Here is a 23,020-nt window from a genome sequence, read left to right on the forward strand (position 1 = left end):
CAAAGTATACATTTCAACCGCAGTAATGGGAACGCGGCTGGGAAGGAAAATAACACGGATACTTTAGCGTTGGACATGCTATAAACAGCAGGGATTTTAGGGCTGTTTTGGGAAGTTATGCAAACGTGAAAGCCGATGGGACTCTTATGATTCCGTGGTCTCTCTGGGAACATTTTTCCAAACAGTTCTGCACCTGGACAATGTAGAAATGTTGTTGTTAACATCGGAGAAATATGCAGAAGCAGATCTGAAAAGCAGAAATGCGTTTGTGTTGTTGACGGCAGATACAGACGCAGTTCCAAAACACTGGGTCATGAATGCTGTGGTGAGGTTTTGATGTAGCGTCGCACAAAAGGGAATAAAGTGTTTCATTAACCATTTAACTACAAGCAAATAACTATACCCTTTATTGAGAGATTGAACTCTTATTGCCCCTTATGTCTTTTTATGAGCTATGAGATATGTTTAATGTCTTTTTTACTGAAACAGTCGAAAAGTTATTTTCAAATCCTTATGAGAAAGATCTAATTCTCTGTGGGGACTTCAACATTGATGTGTTGAAAGTGAACTCTCAGAGCCAAATTGAACATTTTGTTAATACAATGTATAGTATGATGCTGCACCCGAAAATAACCAGACCAACGAGAGTGACTGTACACAGTGCTACATTAATTGATAATTTTTTCACAAATATCATCAATGACAAAATGACTAGTGGAATATTAATCAATGATATTACTGACCACCTACCGATTTTTATGCTCTTTGAGGTTAACATCAAAAAAACATTCCAGTATGATACAAACACAGGTAATTATAGAAGGAAAGTGTCAAGTGAATCCATAAATGCTCTCAAGCAAAGTCTTAAGTCTCAAAAATGGGGAAAAACTCTAAACGCAAGTGACGTAGACACTGCATATAATAATTTTATAATCGATTTTAAATCATGTCTTGACCTCCATTGTCCTATGTTAAAAACAAAGCATATCAAACAAAAACAATGTAACCCATGGATGACGAGTGGCCTGGTTAACGCCTGTAAAAAGAAAAATATGCTATATAAAAAATTCATTAAGACTAAAACCAAGGAATCTGAAATTAGATACAAAAAGTATAAAAATAAATTAACAGATATAATGAGGAAATGTAAGAAAAACTACTATAGGACTTTGCTTGACAGCAACAAAAACAATATTAAAGGTTTCTGGAAAGTATTAAATGAGATCATTGGTGCAAGGCCAAAAAACAATTGCATTGCTGAATATTATAAACACAATGATAAGACAATCGTAAACATGCAAGAAGTGGCTGAAGGATTCAATAAGTACTTTGTCGAGATTGGGCCAGAACTTGCCAAATCAATTCAACCGCCTAGCAATACCCAGGGTGGACAAGCTGCTTCCTGCGGAAATCTAAATTCGAGTTCCTTTTTCCTCAGCCCTGTCGATGAGATGGAGATCCTGCAGGTTGTGGGTCAGTTCAAGGGCAAAAAATCACAGGACTGTGATGGCTTGGATATGAGCTTAATTAAACACGTCATACATGAAATTGTTAAACCATTAAAACACATTTGCAACTTGTCTTTTGTAACCGCTAGATTCCCATCAAAAATGAAAATTGCAAAAGTACTGCCAATATTTAAAAATGGTGACAAACATTCTTTTGTTAATTACAGACCTATCTCTCTGCTGCCCCAGTTATCAAAAATTCTTGAAAAACTTTTCAGTGATAGACTCAACAACTATATCAATAAAAACAATCTTCTACACGAAAGCCAATACGGCTTTAGAGAAAACCGTTCCACTTCACTTGCAATGATCGACTTGGTTGAGGAGGTGAGCAATTGTATAGAAAAAAATAAATATGCTCTTGCAATTTTTATTGACCTAAAAAAGGCATTTGATACGATTGATCACTCGATCTTAATCCATAAATTAGAAAAACATGGAATACGTGGCAACCCACTGCATTGGCTCATATCTTATCTATCAAACAGAATGCAATTTGTCCAGATGGGCGAGTATTCTTCCACTCTGAGGCACATCACTTGCGGTGTGCCTCAGGGTTCTATACTTGGCCCAATTCTCTTTCTACTATATATCAATGACCTGTGTTCGATCTCCAAAAAGCTTAAATTGGTGCTCTTTGCCGATGACACTACAATTCTGTGCTCTGGGAAAAACCTGCAACAGTTGATGGAAGAGGTCTCCAGGGAAATGAATAAACTAAAAGAATGGTTTGACTGTAATAAATTGTCGCTAAATTTGAAAAAAACTAAATTCATGGTACTTGGTAACAAAAAAATTGACACTGAACCCAAGATGACTATAAATAATGAAATCATTGAATGTGTGAGTGAACATAATTTCCTTGGAGTTATTCTTGATCATAAACTTTGCTGGAAGCCTCAATTAACTGCAGTAAAAAACAAGATAGCCAAATCCATCGCAATTATGAGGAAAACTAAATGTTTGCTGGATGAAAGAGCACTTTATACTGTATATTGTACATTAATATTGCCTTATCTTAACTACTGTATAGAGGTGTGGGGAAATACTTACAAAACAAATATTAATATTATATCCATTCTTCAAAAAAAGGCGATACGGATAATTCATAATGCTGGGTACAGGGAACATACAAACCCTCTGTTTCTTAAGTCAAAAATAATTAAATTTGAAGATCTAATCAAATTCAAAACTCTACAAATTGTATATAAAGCACGGTACAATCTGCTCCCAAATAATATCCAAGGCATGTTTCAAATTAGAGATAATAAATACAATCTGAGGGGACAATTGAATCTTAGGAAACAGTGTGTTCGTACTACCCTAAAAAGTATGTTCATTACCCGACGTGGAGTTGATCTTTGGAATGAATTGGAAGAAAATTTAAAATGTAGTAACTCTCTAGTAAACTTCAAACGACTATACAGATTAAATATATTCAAAAACTATGCTACTAAAGAAGGATCATAGTAAAACTATGAATACTCATAATTTTGTTGGTTAATAATTCTGTCATTCATTATCTACTGCCGCAATGTACTTTGTATGAACTGTAATTTAGCGAGTCTTTACTCTACGTACACATTAGGCGCACACATTACATGCATGCACATGCACACCCGGTGTGTATGTGCATGTGTTTGAATGATACACACATACACTTTACTTGCATACACATGCACATGCACACCCGGTGTGTGTGTGCATGTGTATGGATGTTGTACACGTACACACTACATACATACACACACACATACACACGCACAGATGGTGAAGGTTTGGTGAAGGTTTGCCACTGCAATGTAATCTAAATGGTGTTATTTAGTTAAATATGGGGGGTAAGCGCACACAAGTATTTTACTTCGGCTTACTCCTTTTGAGCACAAACTTGGGATCTGGGTGTACACTGTTTTGTTTTTTGTTTGTTTTTTTTATAATGCTCAAATAAACAATATTCATTCATTCATTCATTCTATTATGTGTCTTCAACCATTTTGATTCTATATCACCTTCAGTCGTCTGTGCATTGTTTAACCAGTGTAGTTGGAATTCCATACTTTTTCTGATAGAGGGTCCCTCACCTACATTGCCTGTAAAGTTACACAGTATTGTATTAAACTTGCCTATCTCCATGGAAACAAGCAGGTTACAGCACCAGGGCAAGTTATGTGTCAGATGGCAAGGAATATACAGAATAACAAAGACATTAAAATCACAATACAACAAAATCAAAATACAAATAATCATGATAAAATGAACATTAAAAGAGAAGAGGCAGAATAAAAACCTTTCAGTCATATGGAGAGGTGATCTGCTGTTACTGCTTCCAGTGAAAATGAATTTTTTTCAAGGTAATTCCAGGCAAAGTAGGAACATCTGCACAGTCTGCGCAGGTGATCCTGGGTGTGTCTGCGTATGTGAGCCGGGGGCCATCTGCACAGGTGAGCCCCGGGTCTGTCTGTGCATGTGAGCCCTTCTGTGCAGGTGAGCCCGAGTCCGTTTGCGCAGGTAAGCTTGTGTCTGCGTGTTGAATAAGCATTTTTTCCGCCGTTAATGTTGTGGAGTATGACAATAAGTCCTCATTGTATATTTAGCCACAGGTGAAAGAAAAGACCACAGCATACAGGGGAAGTGAGCTGTGCGGTGCGTGTTCACAGGCCTCTGTCTCTTGAAGCTCGTTGTCATGGAGATAAGTTCTCTAATCAGCTGATGGACTCTCACGTGTTTGGGGTGAACGATGCTCGCTGTATGTGAACAAAAGCGACCCAAATGACAAGTAAACAGAATAAAATCTATAGCCACCGGGGGGTGCTCCACAGAGCCACTAACATGTGAAAACCTTAGTGTAGTTGTTTTTTTATTTAGTTTTTCCCTTGTCATATTGTGTCATTTTAAAAAGCACGTTTTGCTTTACTCCTCTCAGTGGTCTGACATCATAAGATTACCACGAGCTTAGCCCCATCAGGCCTGCTCCCTCTTTACACACGGCTCTCAGCGGAGTGACTTTAAAAGTGAAAAATTATCTTGGTTTAGCTGTAGGAAAACGCTGGTTTTCTTTTGGCACATGTCCAGGAGTTGACACACAGCTTTATGAGGGTCTTTAAGGGTGTCGTAATGTGCTCGCTCCTGTTTTTATTTCAACAGAGACCACTGGGCTTGTTATCCCACCTCTTTTGTTTCTGAATGAGAAGCATAAACAAAATCAACTCATATCAACCAGTCACAATTAGTTATAAACCACATTTTTAACACAAACATGGCTGACCAAATGCTTCACTGGTTTAGTATCACAAAAATACACGAAACAAACGGTGCATTAATGTCCAGAGATAGACTGTAGTATCTGCTCATGCTCATCAATAACTCATGTTGTTAAAAATGTTAAAGTAAATTGTGATCTCAGCCCTGTGACCATCCTATATTTTGGTCATGTCCAATCAGATTCTTTATTTCTCTATTTAAACCAGCTTAATATGCTTTTTCCAACACACTTTTTTTTTCAACTTGTTCACCAGTAGAGGTCTGAGTGAGTGACAAACATGGATCTATTAAAATAACTGGACAGTGTATTGCTGCTTAGAGCTGTTTCAAGTTGGACTAGTGGCTACTCATTGGTACTACAGCAAAAAAATCCTTTCTGCCCAGAAAGGATTTTTCTCATAGAGCGAAATGTAATCACAAACTGTACGTGTTCAGCTGACAGGGACTGACAGGGACTGACAGGGACTGACAGGGGCACCTACAGATTTCACAAAGGTTGAATTTTGTGGCGATTTTTACCTCTTTTCAGATCATAAACTTTTTCTCAGCTCAAAATCCGTCTGTTGTCTGTCGTTAAAAAACACTTTTTAATCCTTAGCTTCGGCTACGCTCTTTGTGTGCTCTAGCTAAACTCAAGCTTTGATTGGTCAAGTGGTATGACATGATCGAGCATGTGAGCGATGTGAACGAGCCCAACTGTCATGAACGAACCGCAGGTTTAGAACATGGATCAGAAGCTCCTGGAAACACAAACATTATCATTTGTAATTTATTTATTATTCCCTTGTCTGCTATGCGCCTGCTCCACTCGCTCTTGTTGCTCTTGTTGCTCGAAGTCTCATGGGGAGTAGCTCATAGTCCATGGGCAGTTTAGCTTCCATGCCATGTTTAGGCTCTACACAACTGGATTTAAACAATCACTGTGACGTGTGGACTTTCAGAAGAAGCAGAAGATTTTACCTGTGAAGTGTGTTGAAAAAATAGGTGTAGATCAAACTGAAATGGCGATCTGTCTTCAAGAAAAACACATATATATATATATATATATATATATATCTTTTTCTGACATACCATCTGTTGCTGGTTGTGTAACAGACATAGACCCAAATTAAAATTCACCCAAAGATTTTCCAAAATACATCCAGCTCTTTGTGTGTGCAGGTGCTGGAGAAGTTGAAGGACTACCTGCTGATTCCTGTGTCCAACTCGGAGAAGATGAAAGTGGACGGAGCGCTCACCTGCTGCTCTGTTCTCATAAACAAAAAGCCGAACATCTGAGCATTACCGCGGTTTGAAGTGACGGAGCATTTGGTACAATAGACAGGTGTTACTGTTGACAACGATCTGTCAGTGATTTATAGGACTAATATATTTTTTACCACAATACGTTGTACATTCACGTGTAGCAGAACCTCCATAGAGATAACATGGAAATAACATGGAGATAACATAGATAACGTAGAGATAACAGAAATAACAGAGATAACATGGAAGTAACATGGAAATAACAAACAGCGATAACATGGAAATAACATAAATAACAGCGATAACATGGAAATAACAGAACATAGAGATGACATGAAGATAACATAGAGATAACATTAATATCACAATGGAACATCAAGCCGCTAGTTCATACTTTACTGTCAGACTGTCAGAATTCTGAGCTGTACCCATGATACGTGATAATAATTGCATTTACTGTGTAATGTAATGGTGTTCTTACTGTGATGGGCACTTACACTGATTCACACTGAATAATAAAAGAAAAAATCATTACTATTTTTTGTTATTTGACTTTTTATTAATATTAACACTTTCAAATGTGAAGCTTGAAACTTTTTTTGTTATTTTTCTAACACTGGTGAATGCAGCCTATAAGAGTGTTGTTTTAAATAATGATGAACTGGCTATTATATCTAAAGGTACACTCTGTAACTTTCCTGGTGGATGGGCCCCTATACCTGACTGTCTCCATGAAGATCTTTTTGCTTTGTCTGCAGTCTTCCACACTACGGCATTAAACTGATTCTTCTCCATGGAGACAAGCGCCAAGCAATAAATATGCTACCAGTGAAAAGTTTGGACACACTTACGTTTTTTTTTGTTTTTTGTTTTTGAGTTCCACATTTGGAATTACGCCCAGGTAGGTACAGCATCATAGCAACCAAAGAGCCAATCCGGAGCCAGGCTAGAGAAGGTAACGCCCCTTCCCGCACGCATCAATGGTTTATCAGGGAGCGGGCGCTTAGCAACGCTGTCAATCAAACCTGTTGCTAACACTAGCAGGAGCAACCTCAGGAAAAGAAGGTGCTGATTTGTCTGTTTTTAATGTTCATTTCTTGATTTACAGACACAACAGGAAAGTAAAAACCCCAGGATCATGTAAATTGAGTTAATACCAAAACTGACCAAACTGATGAGTCTGACAGCAGCAATTACAGAGAGAGGGGACCCACCACCAGAAAAGCTCCGTAGTGCACCTTTAAACCTGTCATACCCCTGGTCTTGTTATGAAGTTGTTAGGATAACTGTATGCGGTGGCAGCAGTAGCAACAGCAGCAGTTTAACAGGTGCCGGTGTGTTTGGCTCCTGTTGCCATGACGACCACCATCTTGCGTAAGCCCCGTGCGGTACTGTATATGCTACATACGCTGTCTTGTTAGCGTTGCTGTTTGTCACTGTGATTATAAGTGAAAGTTGAGGAAATGACATCAGGAGGTGGGCGGTGATTCAAAGCCTGTCCGTTCTGTAGACTTTTTTTTTTTGTTTTTTTTTTCTTTTTGCAAAAACGCCGGAGTGGACACTGACAGAATCTGGAAAGAATGCTTTTTGGGAGGAGAGCCTCGTACAGCCGTAAACAGAAAGTGGAGTGTGCCGTTCTAGCCCGGCCCTCTCTGTGAGATGCGTCCCTTATAGACCAATCTGGCCTCGTTTGTGGACATGAGCTCATTTTCTTAGGTCAGTATTGTAGTGGAGATCAGCCGTCATTAATCTGCTGCTGTAAAATCTTCCATTGAGCCGCTGGAAAGATGCAGGTCATAGCGTTATGGCATTCACGTAGCCTCGGGCAGACTCGTTTTTGGATTAAGTTCTGTTTATTTGCCTTTTAATGGGTGAATTGGCCTGTACCTTCTGGAGTGTGAGGCATACGCAAAAAATGTACTAAAAAGTTAAGTAGTAGTAAATATTATATCAGTAGAAGTAAAAAGTGTGGTTTGAGAAGTTACTCGAGTAAGAATACATTTGAGGAAACTATCTCAATCAAATTTTGAGTTATATAATCTGCAGTGGTGAAAGGTAACAAAGTACAAGTAGTAAAGTACTGTACTTAAGTAGGATTTTGAGGCATCTGTTCTTAAGTACAGTTCACAGTGGATACTTTTTACTTTTACTTCACTACATTTGAGAGCAGTATCTGTACTTTCTACTCCACTACATTTTTGAACTGGACTGAAAAGTAAAAAGTACTTTTCATATGATCTGAGGGGTTATTTTTACCATGTCATCATACAAACATCCTGACTAAAGTTTAAAAAGGACTTCAAGCTTCGGCTTTGAGCAAAACAAAAATAAATACACAAAATTATCAAGAAAAATGAAGAAATGGATTCATATTGTTACCGTTGAACAAAATGTGTCATTTTAAATCAATACTTCTACATTTACACTTTAACAAATAAACAACACTTGAAATACGTTTTACTCTTAAAGTGCATTTTTAAGCAGGTACTTCAATACTTAAATAGATTTTTTCGTGTGATACTTTTACTTGAGTAACTTTTTACCTCTGTATCTGTACTTTTACTTAAGTAACAAAATCGAGTACTACATCCACCACTGAGCATCTGACAGACAAAACATTTTATGCAAAGACTCAGCTTCAGATATGAGCTAGCTTTTCTATGGTCTATTCTCTGAAAATAAGTTGCAAGAAACACAAAAGTTCAAATCCTTAAATGTTGAGAACCTGCTCAAGTCTCTTATAATCAGCTGACAAAGGTTTGTACTCATACTATTACTTGAGTACATTGAGTACATGGGTGGAGGAAGTACTCAATTTTGTTACTTAAGTAAAAGTACAGATACAGAGGCAACAAGTTACTCAAGTGAAAGTATTTAAGTATCTGTTTAAAAATGTATTTGTAGAGTAAAAAGTAAAAGTATTTCACACAAGTGGTGTTCTTTTGTTAAAGTGTAATGCAGAGAAATTGATTCAAAAATTATGAGGAGGACAGGGGAGGAGAGAGGAGGAGAAGATGAGAAGAGGAGAGAAGGAGTAGGACGTAGTGATATAGATTAAAATTATATGAATTTCATGTATTTATTTTTGTTTTGGTCTTGTACTTTTTACTTTTCAGTCCACTAGTGGAGTAGAAAGTACAAATACTGCTCTCAGATGTAGTGACGTAAAAGTAAAAAGTATTCACTGTATAATTTTAGGTATCTGCGGTTTACTTAAGTACAGTACTCTACTACTTTTACTCTGTTACCTTCCACTGCTGCTTGTGTAGGAATGAAAGTATGATGTAAGGCTGTACCTGTGTGTTATTCACCTCTGCCTATCGTCATTCAGTCACATTTACACAGGGGGATATAGAGCTGACATTCCACCTCTTTAAGTCTGTGTGAAGTTAAAACTAAAAATAAACTGCTGCATTTTGTCTATGTGCAATAATAATAATAATAATAATAATAATAATAATAATAATAATAACTGTAGAGCTGTTTAGTGATGTCATTTCATAAGATCATGGGTTTCAACAGGGATCCACATTGTGATTTGATTTTTAAGGCAGCTACAGACTTGATGCTGTCTCCATCTAGTGGCCAAAAGGTGGAAGCAGTAAACAACACACAAACCTTGATTCAAAATAATGGTTTATTTTACATGTACTGTATATATAGAATTGTACAAGTCAATGGAAATAAACAAAAATATCATTACACAAAAGCACATTATGAGTAAAAAAAACAGAACACTTTTATTCTATATGAAGGTAAAGTATTTACAGAGTCATTTTGAACTCATGTTTTTTACAGTTGCAACATTTACAATAATTAAACTGTGGTGTAAAAAAGTAAAAATGGTACTGTTTTATGTACACGTTTGAGGTATCTGTACTTTACTTAAGTACATTTTACAGTGTGTACTTTTTAATTTTACTTCAGTACAATTGAGAACAATATCTGTACTTTCTACTCCACTACATTTTTGAACAGGACTGAAAAGTAAAAGTACTTTTTATTATAGTTTAAGACCTGCTGAAAAGGCTGAGGGTTTATTTTTAACACGTTCATAATTTGAGCGAAACAAAAATATACAAATAAAACAGAAAAAAGAACAATCGATTCAGTTGTTTCTGTTGAACAAATTTCAGCTCAAAGTTAAAACATTTGAAGCTTTATAAGACTCAAAATCTGCAAGAAATACTTTTGCTTTTTACTCTTTAAGTACATTTTTAAACAAGTCCTTGAATACTTTTACTTAAGTAACAAAACTGAGTACTTCTTCCACTACTGCAGTTAAACATATATGAACAGAACTCAGCAGTAATTATTTCTTCTGCTGTTTTAGATTTATAAACATTTAACATTGCATTAAACTGGTCCCTCCACTATTTCCATGGCATGTTTGTGTAGATATTCCCATGTCTCTGCTCGTTCTCTTTACAGTCCAGACTATCCGTAGCGAGGAGGAGGTAGGAATGGTTCAGGAAGTCCGACGTTCCTAACGAATCCTCAGACGGCTGCGTTGAGTTTGGCTCCATCTTCACACTTCCATCCTCTTTCTTCTTGCCCAGCAGCAGATCTTCGTAGATGTAGCTGTTATCCTTGGAGCACATAATAACAGTGTTTTTGTTAAGAGCCACGTAGTCTGGGTACAGTTCCGCGTCCATGCTGTCGTTCTCCTGTCCCATGCTGGAGTACGAGGTGTCCGAGGAGGAGAGGAGGCTTGTACATCTGTCCAAAGTGTCCTCCACGCCCGAGTCATAGTCTTTGGACAGGACTTCTATGACAGACGCAGTGGATTCTGAGTACAACTGTTTGGCTGTGGGTGGAGCCTCCTGATGAGAACAAGACACAAATTAACTTCTGTTCAGATCCGTTCTGTAAAATGGACTTTTCAGATCTTTATACATGTTCTAGTCGTATCGTCTCACTGAGTCTCTGAAGTTGTATTTGGAGAGATTCATGTTTGAATAATCTTTAATCTACTATTTTCAAGAAGCCATTTTAACAATCTACCCCCGTTTAACCTCCACTGTGACACGCCCACTGTGAGGTATGCACTTCCTGCTCCAGTTTTTATTTCTTAATCTGTGATACTCGTAGGATTCGGCAACGTCGTGTCATCATTTTGGTGACTGTCCAGATATTTTCAAAATCAAAAACTGCGACACGGCTGGGTTGGGTTTTTTAGCAATAATAAAACTTTGAAAATATAGTGTAATTAATAATATCATGCACTAGGTCCATTCATGACTTATTCACGTATCTCGTTGTGCGTCAGTTTAATCTGACACACTTCAGTCAGTACCACTGAGCTCATATTATTGTGTTCTGGTTATTTTCCAGTTTGATTTTCTGTATGAATGAATTAATGAATCTATTTTATTGTTGTTTCTTGCTTACAAAAATGCTGAGCCCTTTAATGATCTTTTAAGACACAATTAACAAAATACAATAAAATACAACAGACCAGTTGGCAGATGTGTTACAAACGCCAACTGACTCATTTAAACGAACTCATCTGCTGCTTCTTTCAGGCTTTATGGCGAAATGATGCCAACTTATAAACATTAGAATGAAATGTCAGCTCCCACTGAACGCCGCAGTTTTCAAATGCAGAAGTCAGCAGATATGTTTCTTTTATTAAGTTGTTTTAGATGAATATTGTGATTTAAAATGTGTAAATTATAAGATATCGATCCACAAGTGCCAGAGATTATAACTACAGAGCGACACAAGAACAACAGGTCCACTTTACCCATTTGTGCTGGTTCAGGTCCGATAGAAAGTCTTGAAGGATTTTGTCAAGGTTAGGAACAGGTGGCCAAAAATACTGCTTCAGCTTCCTGCAAAAACACAATTCAGACACGTTTGTGGTATAGAAGAAGTTTGAAATGTCTGAAAATAAAATCTGACATTTGTTTGAAATGTACTGACCTAAAAAGCTTGGAAAACAAGAACATGAAGATGACGACAAAGCCCAGAAGAAAAACAGGACTCCACTGAACGAGCAGCATGACGCGAGATGGCGAGGCAGCTGCGAATGCAAATGAACAAACACATGGTTCTGTATGGTTCTTTGCCTGGAATGTTTCACTGTCTGGCATTAAACTTGTCTATTTCACATTAATTCAACCGCAATAATCTGATAGGTTTAATGCCATACTGTGGGACATTCCAGGCGAAGCAAAAACATGTCCATGGAGACAAGAAGGTGGCAGAACCTCCACCAGGAATGAATTAAAATGACAATAATTTGCAGTAAAATATAATGTGATGAAATGTCCGAGGCCCCTCAGATTGGGGGACCACTGCTCTAACCGCTGAGCCACTGTCTCCCCCAATCATAGACTTTAACCTGCCCACGCATTCCAAACAGGAAGTGATCATAGGCGCGCTTCCAGTTCCATTGACTCTGGCTCCAATTCACTTTCTATTGAAAAACTGTGCCCCTCTCTCTGTATAACTGCTGGTGTCAGACTCGTCATTTTGGTCTTAAATGTCCGTATTAACCCGCTCTACATAATCCTGGGGTTTTTATTTCATTATCGTGTCTGTAAATCAAGATATGAACATTAACAGAGAAATCAGGCGCCACCTTTCACCGAGGTTGCCTCTGCTAGTGTTAGCAACAGGTTTGATTGACAGCGTTGCTAATGGGTGTTATCTTCAACAGCCTTGTTCCGTATTGGCTCTTTGGTTGCTATGATACTTGCGGTTGGAATTCCAAATATGGAAATTAGCTCCAATTTCGCCGCTATAACTGCTCTAGCCTCGATGAGCTTCATTTGACTGGAGCCGGACACTGTGGGTGACGTCACACTCACTTTGTCCACTTCTTTATACAGTCTATGAATTGAACATTGTTGCTAGGTGACAGTAATGGAATCCCCTAGCGTGATGTCATGATTTCCAACCAGGAAGTAGAATTTTAAAACTAAAAAAATGCCCAAACTCAGAGAAGTAACTGTATTATAATGAGCTTAAGTGTGAGATGAGTAATGTCTAATCTGTCATATGCCCTTTATGCCTTGCATTACTTGTGTTCCGGTAGTTTACCTGGGACGTCTGCAGTGAGCACACAGGACCAGTCGCTCCACTGACCCGAGTACAGAGGCCCAAAAGCCTTTGCTCGGATTTTGACGTTAAACGGACAGCTCCAGGAGACCTTCAGACACACTGCTGTCTCTGGGCCGGTCAAGGAAAGAGTCTACACATAAAAACAAACAATGCATTTTCAACATTTACTCATAACAGAATGGATTTGTGAAATAATTTGAAATCCTGATTGAAAAATGGGTCTGAAATGGTACTTGGTACAAGTACTTTTACTACTGCAAAATAAATCATACCTGGACAACTGAGGGATTACACAGAGTACTTTTACTATTGTCTAGAAAAAATAAACAATGAATTTTCAATTTTTAGTTACATAATTGATTTGTGTAAGAAAGTTTAAATCCCAAATGCACAAATCAGTTTCATACAGTTTTTGGAGAAAGCAAATGAGTCCAATATAAATACTTTTACTTTGTCAATACCACCATCTAGTGGCCGTACGTCCACATGCAGTCTGAATGTTTTACTTTGATCATCAGACTCTAGTCCTGGGGTCGGCAACCACTCTCTGAAGAGCCACAGGCGGCTCTTTAAAGCCTCCAGTGTGGCTCTTTCAAGTCTCTTTGCAGTTTAATTGAGAAATATTTATTTATTTTATTTTATTGTTTATTTATTTTTATTTATTTATTTATTTATTTATTTATTTATTTATTTATTTATTTATTTATTTATTTATTTATTTATTTATTTATTTATTTATTTATTTAGTTAGTTAGTTAGTTAGTTAGTTAGTTAGTTAGTTAGTTAGTTAGTTAGTTAGTTAGTTAGTTATTCATTTATTGATTTAGTGTTTGACAGTGTTTGCAGCACACCAAAAACTGAGCCAATCCCATGCATAAAATTGGAAATAATAATGATAATTCTGTAGAGTAGATATTACACATAAAATGCACCAAAATGCAGCAAATCACATGTAATTTTCTCCATTTTCATTTTGTCTTATTACTTACAAAAAACATCTGTCTCTTTCTGACTTTCATTTGGTTTGAAATGGGCCAGTGTGGCTCTTTTGCTGTGAAAGGCTTTGTCTGTTCTAATCATTTTGAAATTTTTAGTTAAATGAATAAAATAAATGAACCACATTCTTACCATCCAGTGCTGGTCAGCTGCTGGTTTGTAGCTGACGTCGTACTGCAGGTGGGACAACAGCGCAGGGAGAGGAGGGTCCCAGGACACACACAGCTTATCTGTTTCATTCTGTTTAAGACGACTCGGAGCAGGGGGTTTGACTGGAAAAAATTACAAAATTACACAACAAGTCTATATTCCAAATCTAGAGTCTCGTTGGTGAGGAGTCGTACTTATGTGGTTGAGTTTGAAGTCTTCACTGTAGAAGGTCCTGTTGAGTGGAGCCAGGGGGTCGCTGACCTTTACTCTGAGTTTATTGTGCTCATCTCCATAAAAAACACACAGGTCTGTCCTATTATCCTCAGGGAAGCACTCAGTCCACTTTGTCCAACCTGGAGAGTCGCTGTATGGGATATCAACACAAGAAAAATGTAAATATATAGTAGTATAAGTAGCAGTGGTTGCAATAGTGAGGTGAATAGTGAGCCTGTAGGTGGCAGTAGTCGTAGTTGGTACTAGGGTTGTCAAACGTATGATACTAAAACAAGTACTTCAAAACTCGTTTACGCAGGTATCACTACTAAAAAAGTATTCCCATTCACAGGACAGAAGTGAACCTTTCCTGAATCTGTTTATAATGATGTGTCTCTGTATCTCTGTAACACACACACACCCCCCCCCACACACACACCACAAACACCCCCCCCCCCCCCCCCCCCACACACACACACACACACACACTCTTTCCTCTCCTCTTCCTTCCTCCTCTGATCCTTCCTTTTCTCATCTCCTCTCTCCTTCCTTTTCTCATCTCCTCTCTCTCCCTCTCTCTCCTCCCTCCCTTTCTCTGTCTTCCTCCTCCCTCTCGCTCTTCTCTCTCTCCCCCTCCTCCTTCTCTCTCCACATTCTCTCCCTCTCCTCCCTCCTCTCTATTTCTCCCAATTCTTTTACCTCCTTCCTCTCCCAATAATCCTCGCCTTTCTCTCTCCTCCTCCCTCCCTGTCTCTCATGTCCTCTTTCCTCACATCTTTCCTCCTCTCTCCATTCCTTTACCCTCTCTCCTCCTTCCTTTCTTCTCTCCTTCCTCTATGAACCTACTGGACACTGAGGGATTACACAGATATAAGTACTTGGGAATATAAAACAGTTACATCACAGTATATTGTCTAAAAAAAAGAGTGTTTTTATTATCATTGTAGTATCGGAATCAGTATCAAGTATTGAGTCTATTCCTGAGTATTGAAACAACATAACACTAGTAGGCGGTAGTAGTTGGTAGTAGTAAGTGGTGAGTATGAAATCTTATGTATGTAGTTAGTATTAGCAGTTAATAGTTTTTGTATTGCTTGTACATGTTGTAAAGGCTGGTAGTAGTTTTAGTAAGAGTAAGAGTAAGAGACTGTACTGTGGTAATAAGAAGTAGCAGTAGTAGCAGCAGTAGTCATAGTACCCGTAGTTATTACTGTTTTCATATGTGTTCAGTAAAAGTATTTTTAAAAGAGCGTTCATTAGTAGTAATATTTTTTTGTGTATTCATTAGTAGTAGTATTTTTACATGTGTATTCTGTAGTAGTATTTTTCATTATTTTACATTTGAATATTGACCCACCTCAGTCCTGTATTGTAGTACGTCTTGTAGTACAATCTGTACTGCGTCCCTGTGTGGTATCGGCTCCCGTCCCACCGACATGTGATACTCCTCAGATCCTCCGTGTGGCACTGCAGGGACACGTCCTCTGAAAACACACATTCTGGTCAGTGCTTCTGTGTGTGTCAGTGTGTTTAAAGGTCACGGGTCAGACCTGCGGACTGGGGGACCACAGCCTGTACGTGTGCTGTCCAGCGACTCCAGTGTCCTGTGTTTCTACTGGGCGAGCAGCGGACACACACTTGAACTTTGACCTGTTCTCCAGGCAACAGGCCGGTCAAAGTCTCACGGAATTTGTTCTGACCCTGTAACGAACGTTCAGATGTTAGATTTATTATGTGCAAAATAGAGAAGTCGTAGTTAATTTTATTACTGGTTTAATTAATAAACTCAATATTTTAAGAACTGTCACTTGAAATGGCCCAAAAAACCCACTCCTCTGAGCCGGGGTCTGTTCAGGTAAAGTGGGACTCTAAGTCAAAGGGGGAAAAAAATCAAAATTAACTAACTAAACCAGGACTAAACCAGAACTAAACCAGGACTAAACCAGGACTAAACCAGGACTAAACCAGGACAAGTCTACATCAGGATTAAACTAGCCTGCACCTGCCCAGGGACTGCAGACCGTAAGTAGCAGTAGTTAAATCTGGTACAAATCATCTTTTGTTTTGTAATATCAATGAATTTGTACATGGTCCTTGACAAGTAAAGAAAGAAAGAAAGAAAGAAAGAATGGGATGCACCGATGCCGATACTTTGACTTTTCAGCCGATACCAGGACAGGGACCAAAAATGACCTTCTTTCCCCCAAAAAACACAGTTCAGTTATTACAAGATGGATTAAATTGTGTTATGTAGTTGTTACTTATCTTGCAAACAGCAACTGAACAGCTTTGTTTGAATAAAAATTCACAAATTACGAGACGCACCGGAGCCTCATCAGCCACTATATATTCATATTACATCAGGTTAAAGGTTCAACCAGGAGATCAGAAGAACCAAAACCAGATCCAATTACAGAATCATTATCAGTGCATCTGGATTAGGGATGGGAACAGATCTCGTGCCGCAAAACTTTGCAAGAAGAAAACTGCCACATGATCGTGCGGAAACTGAGCTCATGAGAGTTTTTCATATGTTTAAAGGTCCTGTATTACACAACAGTGACTCATGTGAGCGTCAAGTCAGGTTCTAATGCTGTTACCTCTTAAAACAGACCTGGAGTTGTGTTTTGTTTCATTCACACATGTTTGAGTGACACTTTATTATTAGTCTGTCTACATCTCCAACACTCAAAATGCTCTGCCCCACCTTGTGATGTCATGAAGTGGTAGTTTTCAAGTTAGGATCTACCTTTTCTCTATAGCTCAGGACCAGGACCAATCCAAGTCTACATCAGAACTAAAAACAGGACTAAAACAATACTAAACCAATACCAGGCCTAAAACAGGACCAGACCAAACCAAGACCAAACCAAGACCAAATCAAGACCAAATCAAGACCAAACCAAGACTAAACCAGGACTAAACCAGGAACAATCTAAGTCTACATCAGGGCTACAAACATGGACCACTATGAACCTACTGGACACTGAGGAATTACACAGATGTGCCTGTTTATGTCACTATAACTTTACTTTTGCCTTAAAATTTGAGTTTAAAACACTGGCCACATATGAGGGAAGTAATAACAGATTAGATCACATTTGTGTCTATAATCGCCAATATTTGCCAAATCATGATGTTTCCTCTGACAATAACCAAAACACCAAAATATGAGCACATAGCATAAAAGTCCTAACAGTCATTTGGCAAAAAATCCCTTGTTCATTTGCCCCATTAGTGTAAAGTAAAACAAAACGAGTGAGAATGACCTGTTTTATTTTCTCCCTCGAGGTTTTGGAGGCGAGTCTGATCTTATAGAATGAAGTAAAGGTGCATTTGGACTTCCACGAAATCTTCAGCTCTCTGATGTTTTCAGTTTGTGTGATGGAGACGCTGTCGGGCGGCTCTGGAAGAACTGGGAAAAGACAGATTCAAATGCATAGTATTACTTTAAAGCTGCACTAAGTAACTTTTCAGGAAGCCGGTCTGCCACCTGCTTGTCTCATGTGATGTTCATGCTATGCCAGGAAGCAAGTCGATGGAGCCGGAAGTACGCCCGTGATCATTTCTTATTTGGAACGCGGCAACGGTTAGCGCGTTAGCTATGTCCATTTATATACAGTCTATGCTCTCCACAGATCCGACCAGTAACTTGGCCTCCTTGTTTCCATGGAGTTAGGTAGGGTGGTTTTAAGCAACATTGTGCAACTTTCTTGGCAAAACTATAACATCCCCATGGAGACAAGCAGGTGGAGTCACCCCTTACCCAAAAAGTTACACAGTATAGCTTTAAATCATGTCCAAAAGCAGATACAGTGGTCCCTCGTTTATCGCAGGGGTTCTAAAAATAACCCGCAATAGACGAAATCCGCAAAGTAGTCAGCTTTATTTTTTACAATTATTCTATATGTTTTGCAGCTGTAAAACCCCTCACCACACACTTTATACACTTTTCTCACACAGGCATTAACATTTTCTCACATTTCTCTCTTGTTTAAACACTCTCAAAGTTCAAACTTCGTAGGCGCCTTTGTCGGTGCAGAACGTTTCATCGACATTGTGGGTTTTGTTGGGGAGAAAACTTGCAAACATACAGCACTTCAGAGTCACACTGCGATCCAACATTTATGTAAATTTGCCTGAACACATTCTGTACTGTACAGAAGACATGGCACAGAGGAGACTGATGGACAATGGTCTACAGTCCATTAGCCAATCAGGACTAAGAACACAATGCATGCTCATAAGCTGTAAAAACATGCAAAATTGCTCAAAAATCTGCAAAAAAGCGAGACCGCAAAAGGTGAACCGCGATATAGTGAGGGACAACTGTAATGAAACCGTACTGTTGTCCTCCACAGTGACCGTCCGGGTGTACAGGCTGCTGTTGGTCTGGTCCAGAACTTCCAGAAGGATGTCATCGAACAGGAAAACATCAGACTCAGGGAAGGAACAGACGTGGAGGAAGTCTGAGTCCACTGATGTTTGGAGATGCAGCTCACACCTGGTTCTTCTGGGAGGACTGGAGAATGGAGACGACACAGGAGACGACACAGGAGACGACACAGGAGGAGGCATCGTATCAAAACAAGGTAAGGCAAGTTTATTTGTGTTGCACAATTGGTACACAAAGTAATTCAAAATGCTTTACAGAATGAGAAAGACTTTAAAATCACAATGCAACCTGTAAAACATGCAATATTCTCACTTAGAATTAGGGAGCAAAGGTAAAGGGAGATGCTTGGCCTTTGCTCAGTCACCTCCTTCTTTTCAAAAAAACTGGAATCAGCTCCAGACTCTGAAACTGTCAGTATATTTGAATAATTTTACTAGAAATTTGAAAAACTACATTTTAGGCAAGTTCTGTTTCACTGTAAAAACCTTCACATAATGATCTTAAATATGTGCATGGACTGTAGGAAACATCATGTATTGGACATGGGGACATTTGGTTGTATTTCACTGCTAATGCTAATGATAAAATGTGTAGTTTTAATATGTGTTCACCTGCCCAGGGACTGCAGACCGTAAGTAGCAGTAGTTAAATCTGGTACAAATCATCTTTCGTTTTGTAAGATTAATGAATTTGTACATGGTCCTTGACAAATAAAGAATGAAAGAAAGAAAGAAAAAGAAAGAATGGGATGCACCGATGCCAATACTTTGACTTTCGACCGATACCTGATTTCCACCTATACCAGGGCAGGGACCAAAACTGACCTTCTTTCCCCCAAAAAACACAGTTCAGTTATTACAAGATAGATTAAATTGTGTTATGTAGTCGTTACTTATCTTGCAATAGCAACTGAACAGCTTCGTTTAAATAAAAATTCACAAATTACGAGACGCACCAGAGCCTCATCAGCCATTAAATATTCATATTACATCAGGTTAAAGGTTCAACCAGGAGATCAGAAGAACCAAAACCAGATCCAATTACGGAATCAGTGTCAGTGCATCTGGATTAGGGATGGGAACAGATCTCGTGCCGCAAAATTTTGCAAGAAGAAAACTGCCACATGATCGTGCGGAAACTGAGCTCATGAGAGTTTTTCATATGTTTAAAGGTCCTGTATTACACAACAGTGACTCATGTGAGCGTCAAGTCAGGTTCTAATGCTGTTACCTCTTAAAACAGACCTGGAGTTGTGTTTTGTTTCATTCACACATGTTTGAGTGACACTTTATTATTAGTCTGTCTATATCTCCAAAGCTCAAAATGCTCTGCCCCACCTTGTGATGTCATGAAGTGGTAGTTTTCAAGTTAACATCTATGTTTTCCCTATAGCTCAGTAGCAACTGGTAATTCCAGAGCTGAACTCATCCAAACGATTCTAGTGAAGGTGTATGGAGTTTAAAAACACAGTGGAGCACTCAGCCTAAATTTGCAGGGTTTGTGCGTTAAACATGTGTGAATGAAACAAAACACAACTCCAGGTCTGTTTGTGATGAGGAAACAACATTAGAACAGATCAGAAAACAGCGTAACATGGGCCCCTTAAGTTTACTTTGGACAAATAAGGCTTAACTTTTCTCTTGAGACGCTGTAATGCATGAAAATGAAGTTAAAATGAATGTGTAAATGTCCTACTTGTCTATGGTGTAGTAGAAGTTGTATGAAGCGTTGTCTTTCGTTTTAAAGAAACAGGTGAAGTCGTTTGGATCCAGCATCCGAGTCAGACATTTTGGGTTTGGTTCATCTTTCAAAAGCAAAACATCTGGAAAATGAGGAAAAACGACTAAAATATGTGGATTACTTTGAAAAAAGCAACGATTTCCAAAAAGTTTAAATGTGCTAAATACTTTTTTTTTTTCTTTTGTGTGAACAGCTTAAATTGTATTGAGATGTGCTATAGAAATAAAATTGAATATAGGATCTTTATTTTAATATAATAATAATAATAATAATAATAACAATAACAATAACAATAATAATAATACTAATAATAATAATAATAATAATAATAAATACACACTAATAATAATAATAATAATAATAATAATAATAATAATAATAATAATAATAATAATAATAATAATAATAATGATAAATACACAATAATAATAATAATAATAATAATAATAATAATAATAATAATAATAATAATAATAATACAAGGACATTTTAAAATAAAATAACAGTAAAAAAAAATAATAATCCTACCTTCCTCAGACAAATTCAATCCAGCTTTTGTTCCAGATGTGAAGACGACCAGGGTCCACAGAGGGATGCACCTGCAGGTCCAATACATCATTAATCCATATACTTTACTACTACTACAATAACACAGAAGTACATGTGCAGTGCTGCAGGTATCAGATCTAAGACCCAAAATGACAGTTCACACATGAGCAGGAAACATGTTTCAACTCTGGAGGTCACCACCAAGTAAGGAGAAGATGGGGCGGAGCCTGGAGGCAGCTCACGTTTGTTGTGTTTAGAAAATATGAAGGCTCGTGACAACAAGTTGAACGAGTTCAAAAGTGACCAGGCCTCGAGGTCTTAAGGGGTCCATGATCCTATACATGCTAATTGCAATGCACATTTTTATATATAAAAAAGCATTTTATGAAGCTAAATTCTTCCTGATTGTGGCACAGATGGACTGGCATGGACCGGGCTGTGTTTTAGTTTTAGTTTTTTGATGCAGGAAAGAGGAAGCCGCTGTCTAAATGGCCATGTACATGAGCTCTCCTTTGTTTGTACTGTGTTTAAACAGGCTTCAGCAAAACCATTAAATGTATAAAATTATAATAATCGTACCAAGAACTGACTTAGAGTTTACTTTCATATCAGGACATACCGAATTTTTTGAGTATTTATTTACTTTGCAGGAGGAACATCATTTCATTAAGTTCATGTGTATGTTATTCACATTTTGGCCAATTAATTAGTGATACTTTGCAGCTGATGTCATCAACATTCCCTGGCGGTGTGATGCTAGCTGTGGGTACTACTCTGTCTGTTTCTCAATTTAGACTTTAATTTGAGCTTTGTTTTAGCACAATCTGACCAGAAACAACTGACTCAGCTGAACTGCAACAGGTGAGCTGATTTGTGCTGTTAAGCAAGTCTGTCTTGCATAACATTACAGTCACAAGCTAGCTAGCATTAGCATTAGCCAACAGTTTTTCAGTTAGACACTCTGTTGATCACAGGCTCCTGAAAATGTGCCGTTTAAATCCATTTTGTATTTTTTTTTTCCATTTTGTATTAGTTTTCAGTCAATCTAAAAGCTTTTTGTCTGTGTTTGCTAATATGTGAATTGTGTCTCTATGGTAACTGCTGAACATTCCACCATAGAGACACACGTAGAACACGCCCAGACTGGTGTCAACAGCAAGCCAATTATGATTTTTATTAATGTGTGTGTTTGTGTTGTGTCTCTTCATTTGCAGATTTTGACTTCTTCTGTTTTTAAAATTAAAGTTTTAGCAGATTTAAACCACAAAAACTATTCTAAATCTACAACATTGTTAAAAGTAATGAGCTGTAATAAATAAACAACAAAATTAAACATTTTAGTCATTAGTTTGCATCTGTAATGAGTCAGACAACTTATTAATTCAAACTTTTACTGCTTAAATCTGATCATAAAGCCAAAAAATAACCAAAAAAGGTCCCAATAGAGCAAAGAAAAAATACACATGATAAATATTGACTCTAAAAAATCCTGTTCCATCTTCCATATACTTTAGAATAAGTGGACATGGTGATTGTGGGGACAGGCCCGTGGACGTCCTCATTGTCACTGTGGCCTGAGGTCACCGGCAGAGCTCAGGTCAGGCCTGCCACAGAGTTACACAAAGTTCCTTTAAACTCGCCACAACCGTCGTTATACATCTCACTCTGTGCATTATCTCTAGTCACAGGTCTGCAGGGCACATCAGGACATGTGTGTGAAGAGCTGAACTCAAATCACTTCTGCAACTGTGTGTGTGCTAAGAACTGAACTCAAGCACCAAGTCACATCTTCAACTGTGCGTGTGTGTGCATGTGCGTGTGTGTATGTGCATGTGTGTGGTGCGCGTCTGTGTGTGCGTCTGTGTGTGCGTCTGTGTGTGTCTGTGTGTGTTGC

General features: G+C 38.1%; 2 protein-coding genes across 3 annotated transcripts in view; one reads left to right on the forward strand and one right to left on the reverse strand.

Moving 5' to 3' along the window:
• ddah1 (dimethylarginine dimethylaminohydrolase 1) overlaps positions 1–6,515 on the forward strand; it is a 118,059-nt gene extending 111,544 nt beyond the window's left edge. For both annotated transcript variants that reach the window (XM_055221529.1, XM_033965658.2), the window contains one exon: positions 5,931–6,515. In XM_055221529.1, coding sequence (XP_055077504.1) covers positions 5,931–6,047 — 117 coding nt within the window. In that variant the 3' untranslated portion in view covers positions 6,048–6,515. The remainder of the gene's footprint in view (positions 1–5,930) is intronic.
• A 3,872-nt stretch (positions 6,516–10,387) lies between these two features.
• mpl (MPL proto-oncogene, thrombopoietin receptor) lies at positions 10,388–21,203 on the reverse strand. Its single transcript, XM_033965194.2, has 12 exons — positions 21,106–21,203; positions 20,533–20,659; positions 18,788–18,963; positions 17,711–17,856; positions 15,992–16,142; positions 15,799–15,925; positions 14,423–14,592; positions 14,211–14,350; positions 13,062–13,212; positions 11,940–12,039; positions 11,761–11,848; positions 10,388–10,837 (listed from the first exon to the last, which is right to left on the reverse strand). The coding sequence occupies exons 1-12, from the start codon at positions 21,194–21,196 to the stop codon at positions 10,388–10,390; spliced, it is 1,917 nt and encodes a 638-aa protein (XP_033821085.2). The 5' UTR covers positions 21,197–21,203.
• Between the last annotated feature and the right edge of the window lie 1,817 nt (positions 21,204–23,020).

This window comes from Periophthalmus magnuspinnatus, chromosome 4 (assembly GCF_009829125.3).
Source record: "Periophthalmus magnuspinnatus isolate fPerMag1 chromosome 4, fPerMag1.2.pri, whole genome shotgun sequence".
NCBI classification, from domain to species: Eukaryota; Metazoa; Chordata; class Actinopteri; order Gobiiformes; family Gobiidae; genus Periophthalmus; species Periophthalmus magnuspinnatus.

Coding starts and splice junctions, on each gene's coding strand:
- mpl (XM_033965194.2), bottom strand. CDS start 21,196: ATGATGTATTGGACCTGCAGGTGCATCCCTCTGTGGACCCTGGTCGTC. Junction 15,926..15,991: donor TGTGGTCCCCCAGTCCGCAG/GTCTGACCCGTG, acceptor GTGTGTTTTCAG/AGGACGTGTCCCTGCAGTGC. Junction 14,593..15,798: donor TACTACAATACAGGACTGAG/GTGGGTCAATAT, acceptor TATCCCATACAG/CGACTCTCCAGGTTGGACAA.